Raw genomic sequence first — 6574 nt, 5'->3', positions numbered from 1 at the left:
CAATTACTGAATTAAATACAGATTCTTCTGACAAACATTCCGATGTACACAAGATAACAAAATTTGAAACAAAAGAATGAGACGAACAAACGAAACAGTTAGCTTTAAGTTCACAAGATGATCCAGTTAAAATTATATAAAATACAATAATTACCATAGATGGTATTTTTGTTGCTATTTTATTAATTCTTTAAAAACTTTTTGTTCGTCTACTACATAATATATTATATTCGGTCATTATGATAAAAAAAAAATTATTACAATTTTAAACACTGTTAATAAGAAAAAAAAAATGCAGTTTTAGGTTTGCGACTGCTTACGTTACTTAAGTAACCAATTGGGTACCTCAAATAAATAACCTAGCCAAGTGAAACGACATTATGAGTAAGACCGTTGAAAATAATTATAAAAATTAATACAAATCGCGATTATTTGCTTTATACATCACCTATTGTTTTTCGTCTATATTGGTTTCATTGTTTTATCACTGATTTCTATTTACATTTTGCCAATTTTTCGTATACCAATTTCAAATAATCTTAAGAATCAAAATTATATTTTGTATCTTCTCAGACAATATCACCATTTACAAATTAAATACAAACCTGAGATTTAGGTTGTTTTTGGCATTTAAACATTGTCTTTCAAATAGGTACTAAAATTGTATATTTAACACAATGACCTAATTTTTAACACCTTTGTTACGTGACATTTGGAAAACTGCATAGCCTTTTTTTTGAAAGGATACAAAATAACAAATTGTACTTATATATATTTTCAAAAATAAGGCTCCTGTACAGTTCGCAGCAATAACAATTATAATATATTGTAATATATTATATTTAATAATAATAATAATCCTTAATAGTAATAATAATAATTATCATAAAAAAAAATAATAATACTTATCATCATAATAATAATATAAACAATAATGATAATATTATTGTGATAATAATAATAATTATAGTAATAATAATGATGATGGTATACGCATAAATGACGACGTTTATATCGTGCGTATAAGTAAATTTCATAAAAAGATAATTTTTATATTAAATGCGGAGTACGCAATATACTTTTCTGTATTATTATGTTTCATCTAAACAAACGAAAACTCCTAAGCTGAAACTGTCTTTTTTTTAAAAGGACACTGACAGAGCGTGTATGTCGGTATCGAAAAATACCTCGGGTTAGACGTTTAGACAAACAGTTTTGTTGTTTTTTTTTCTCCTGAAAATAAAACTTTTACGACTCGGTAAATGTGTGTAATGCACATGTATGTGTGTGTTTGTGTGTGTATGTGTAGATGCATATAATAATAATATGTATATTGTGGCAGTCACGACGGCGGTCGTGGAAACAAAAAACTAAACATATTATTTTTATTATTATTATTGGAAACACAATAAACGAAACCCGTCGCGTGTCTGAGGTGGTATGTTATGCTATAGAGGCGGCGAACCGACTGCGACAGGTAAAACGTGAAAATATTGTTTGGCGCTCAACAGGCGCACAACAGCATAAAAAAACAATAACAATAATAATAATACACCGCGTAGGCGCACATCGTAATATCGTTATCATCACGTAGTATAACGATTATCGTATAGTATAGTTATGGCTGGTTCGGAGTTAGGAGAATTACAAATAATAATAATAATAATACAAATAATTATAATAATAATAATAATACATATAATCAGGCGCGTTCATTGGCACTGTTGAAAGAAAAGAAAAATAATAATTTCTTGTCACACGTCATATTATATTTTCCCCATGGTTTTCATAACTCTAACCTCGGGAGGTCAAACAACAAATAACCGTGAATGTGGCACGGTAATATACACACTGTGGGTGTGTTTGTTTGTTTGTCTGTGTGTGTGTGTTTGTGTGTATACGTGTGCTGTGTGCGTGTATTTGTGTGTATACGTGTGTGTGTTTTGTGTGTTTATGTGCCTGTCTGCGCGCGCATGCACAGGGGAGGAGTGGCGTGATAATTCGAGGGGCGAAATGAAACGTCGCAACATCAGAGGACCGGGGCGTGAGCAATTAGTGGCAAAAGAATAATCCACGATTGTACCTATTATTTGTATTACCAATTATTAGTTAGTTCAATGCAATTTAGTCTTATCGATGGCAGTTTCTTCGATTCACATTCCTATTTTCAAAATATTTAATTTCTGCACCACCTAGCATGTTATCGCCAAGTCAAACCTGTGTGTGTGTGTGTGTGTGTGTGTGTGTGTGTGTGTGTGTGTGTGTGTGTGTGTGTGTGTGTGTGTGTGTGTGTGTGTGTGTGTGTGTGTGATGTGTGTGTGTTTGTGCGGGCACATGTGCGTGTAACAACGTGTGATTATAAATAGTATATATATATATTTAAATGTTAACCTCTTCGTCAGCACGACGTCTGTGCAAGCGGATCTCAACCTCTCTACTGGCTCCACCGCTGCTGACTGCGGCCGATGTGCTGGCACCGCCACCGTTGTCACCTTCATCGTCGTCGTCTAGCACTTCCTCGTCGTCCTCGTTGGGCAGCTCCTCGTCGTTCTGTCGGTATCCCGGATGTTCGGATATGCCGTAGTAGTTGCCGTTGTATATGATTCCGTACTCCTGAAGCACGTCACCCCTGATGGTCGCCTTGATAGTCCAGTTGTAGCAGTCAGTGGCCTCGTAGTCGCGGTCCAACCGCTCGACGTCCACGATTTTCGAGTTGAGCCGTTCCAGTATGATGCCGATGTCCTTGACTGTCAGGTGCCTGTCCTGTTTGTCGACCAGCTGGTCAATGAGCAACAGGAACTTCTCGCTGGTCATCGAGTCGTCTTCGATGACGGTGGTCTCCGTCTCGGAATCGGAGCTGTCGGACCGGTGCTGCAGCTGCAGTGGCGGAGGCAGAGACTGCAGTGGCGGTGGTGGTTGCTGCCGGCGCGCTGGCGACGCGGGAGGCGACGGTGGCAGCAACGGCGGAGGCGGCATCGGCGGTGACCCGGCCGGGTCTAGGAATCGGACGTGGCCCTTGGGCGACGCGCGGCGCGTTCCGTCCGACAGCGAGGACGACGCGGGCTGGCCGGTGGACGGCGGCGGTTGTAGCGGCTGCGTTGGTTGCTGTTGCGTCTGCAGCGGCGGCGGTGGCGCGTGGTGGCACTCCTGTATCGGCGACGTGGCCACCGACTTGTGCACGGCGATCCGGCGGCCCTCTTCATGCAGCGCGCAACAGTGGAAGTCGCACTCGAACCCGTGGTGGTCGGCCGTGGCCTGGTGCTGCATCGGCATGCTGTGCAGTGGTGGCGGCGGAAGCATCCCGTCGACGACGGACGGACCTCGGGCCGGACTGCCTGCCCGTGGCGAGCCGACGCCGCCGTTGGCCACCGAGTGGTGCGACGGCGGCGGTGGTATGAAGTGCGCGCACTCGGACGTGTGCACGTGGATTGCCGCCGCGTCCATGGAACTGCTGCCCTGCTTGGATAGCCGACGGACCTGCGGCTGTTGCTGATAGTGCTGACCTGTCGGACACGCGACAAAATGACAGGTGCGTTATTTTCTTTCTGCGTTGTCATGATATCAGAGAGAATTATAATTGTATAATCTAATAATAGGTTATAGGTTGATAACTGGAAGAATTAAAGAAGGGCTATTACTATCTGCAGTAAAATAATAATCACCGTTCACTCCCAACCTGTACCACTGACTTATGGTTGACAAACTAGGACTGACGTATTTGTGATGGAAAAACCGCGAGCATCGATACTCGAAAAAATATTATTGTAGGAGTACCTATACTATAATGTTCTAGTTGCTACTTTTATAACAAGTCTTATAATATGTGATTAAAATAAAATTTAATATTTATACAAAAAGTATAAAATACCGAATTTAAAATATAAATTGGCAGAAGAAATACATATTAGATTTAAGAACATATCATGAAATAAACCAGCCATTAAGTCACCAACCTTTTCCAACAAGTCAACTACATTAAATTTTTTAAGTATCTGGTGGTTGACCCCTATTTATTTAGGTATATTATTTATCTTATTATTTGCAGCACAATATAATACCTATTGTACATTTATTGTATAATAATATTCTTCTTGTATTATTTCTCCATAAAAAAATTTTATATTTTTCTTTGCTAATAAATACTTTTCTTTGTATAAAATATAGGTACCTAGCGTGGAAGTGTGTTTAAGATTATTTGATAAACTGATATTGTTATAATTAATTTTAAATATGTACGATCGACAAATATTTCTCTAAAAATCGATTAGTGTGGTTGGCGACCCTTGAATAAACTGTAATTTATTGGTTAGTAAGTATCATAGTACTTTACCACTTCAACTTATTAGGTATAAATGTATAATATTATAGTCTTAATATAATATTTATTGTGTAAGATTTTTATTTTCTATATTACAAGATACTACTGATTTTGTAAAATCCATTGCATTGAAGGTTTTATTTCGAAAATATAGTTTCAGTGCTAGAAAAATTAAGATCACATATCACCCACAAAATGAAATATTCCTTAGATCAAAAAACATTGAATTTAAATCACCGAGCTCACTAGAGTTATGCAAATAAAACTTATCGTTGGACCACTAGTGCTACACCAAATACGGGTCAAAAATAAAACCTAAACTCACCTTCTTCAATTGTTCTATGAATTAAAACTAGGTATCTATAGTGAATATAAAAAAATCTATTTTGGTGTCTCTACAAATTATACTCTTATTATCCGTTTTGAGAACATAAAGAATGATTAGTAATGGGCTTCGTTGGATTTCTAATTTTATTTTCAGACTTTGTAAAAAAAAATGTTGGACGCTGCTAATAAGTAAACTTAATCCAATTATTTTAATTGGTACCATTAATTAGTTTACTAAACTTTGAAGGGTCATGGCAATTTAAGTAATGAACCTAAATCTATGATTCGACCGCCATAATTATTTGGAAAACCAAAATGACCTACGGACCAACACTCATCAAAAATAGTGGTCAACATTTAAAAAAGACAGATCAAACGTATATAAAAATGTATAAAATGGGCCTTTGTAAATAGTTGCGAATATACAGTGTGAAATTCAAAACATTTATCGTCCATAGAAAAAATAAACATTTATTATTACTAAATTCGCATTTATCGTTCAACACAAAACGAAAAACCACAAACAACGACATCAGACGCACCTCATCAGTGTTAAGTTGTATGATTTAGTTTTAAAATGAACAGTTTAAATTAAAAAATACAATTGTGAATCGTAAATGGCTGACGTACGTCAACCTCCCTAATTTATAGTGCGCAATGTAAGTCAGAATTTTATTTTTAAATTACATTACATACTACCCTGAATTTAAGAGTGAATTTATTTTATACACATACCAGTACAAAAACAGAACTATGGTATTGGTGAATTAAAAAAATTTATATTTTTTTCAGTTTCTCATGCCGTCGATCCTTTATAGTTTTACTAATTTAAACGAATATACTTTTAAATTGAATATGTCAGACAGCTTTTACGTATCCGGATACATATTGTGCTATCAGTTACATCAACATGATATTATACTACATACAAAACATTATTAATTAAGTGTTTATTTTAACTTTCAACTTCTGATACGTTTCGTCTCCCTCTCGTCTACTGACAACTCGCTTTGGCAAACAACAAGGAAAATCCTTCGAACAAAACAATTTGTTCCTCCATTAAAAAAAACCGATGGTACTTGGCCCATCACCGATCTAGATAAAGCCAATATATTTCGACATCATCTCTACTCTACTTTCCAACCTCACAGCAATATTCTTACTCCTTCTAAAATCGAAAAAGTGACCATTATCTCTCCCACCCTCTACCCATGACTCTCCCACCTAAACATATTCGACCTAGCGACGTTGAATATGAGATAAGAAACTCCCCTCGTCACAAAAGCCCAGGCTATGACCTAATCACAGCTGAGGTAGCTCAACTCCCAAAAAAAACCTTGCTTCTCTTAACACACATTTTCAACTCTATACTTAGACTGTCATACTTCCCTGTTCTTTGGAAATTCTCAATCATCATTATGATCCCCAAACCTGGCAAACCCTCCGACTCTCCCGAATCATACAGGCCCACTAGTCTTCTTCCACTATTTTAAAAAATTGTTGAACGAATTATCCTAAAACGCATACTTCCTATCATCGAAGCCAGCATATCTAATACCCAATTTGGATTTCGTCATAACCACTCTACAATACACTAAGTCCATCGACTAGTGTATAAAATATCGTACACTCTTGAAAAAAAGCTTATTTGCACAGCTGCCTTCCTCGACGTATCACAGGCATTTGACAGAGTATGGCATGTAGGCCTAATCTTCAAACTGAAATCTATTCTTCTGCCATACTATTTTCTATTATTTAAATCCTATTTAGAAAACAGACATTTTGCCGTTCGATCTGGCTTCTCCTTATCTGAAGTATCACCAATCCATGCAGGGGTACCTCAAGGATCTGTAACAGCACCTCTACTCTTCAATTTATTCACCTCAGATCAAAGTACCACCCCCAACACTACGACTGGCGACTTTGCCG

The 6574-nt window shown here is 37.2% G+C and overlaps 1 protein-coding gene across 2 annotated transcripts in view; it reads right to left on the bottom strand.

The window, feature by feature from the left end:
* Positions 1-955: 955 nt before the first annotated feature.
* The window catches only part of LOC100169054, a 130138-nt gene continuing 124519 nt past the window's right edge, over positions 956-6574 (bottom strand). For both annotated transcript variants that reach the window (XM_001948474.5, XM_016807172.2), the window contains exon 6: positions 956-3503. In XM_001948474.5, coding sequence (XP_001948509.2) covers positions 2380-3503 — 1124 coding nt within the window. In that variant the 3' untranslated portion in view covers positions 956-2379. The remainder of the gene's footprint in view (positions 3504-6574) is intronic.

This window comes from Acyrthosiphon pisum, chromosome X (genome assembly GCF_005508785.2).
Source record: "Acyrthosiphon pisum isolate AL4f chromosome X, pea_aphid_22Mar2018_4r6ur, whole genome shotgun sequence".
Classification (NCBI taxonomy): domain Eukaryota; kingdom Metazoa; phylum Arthropoda; class Insecta; order Hemiptera; family Aphididae; genus Acyrthosiphon; species Acyrthosiphon pisum.
This window is presented reverse-complemented; position numbering and strand designations above follow the sequence as displayed.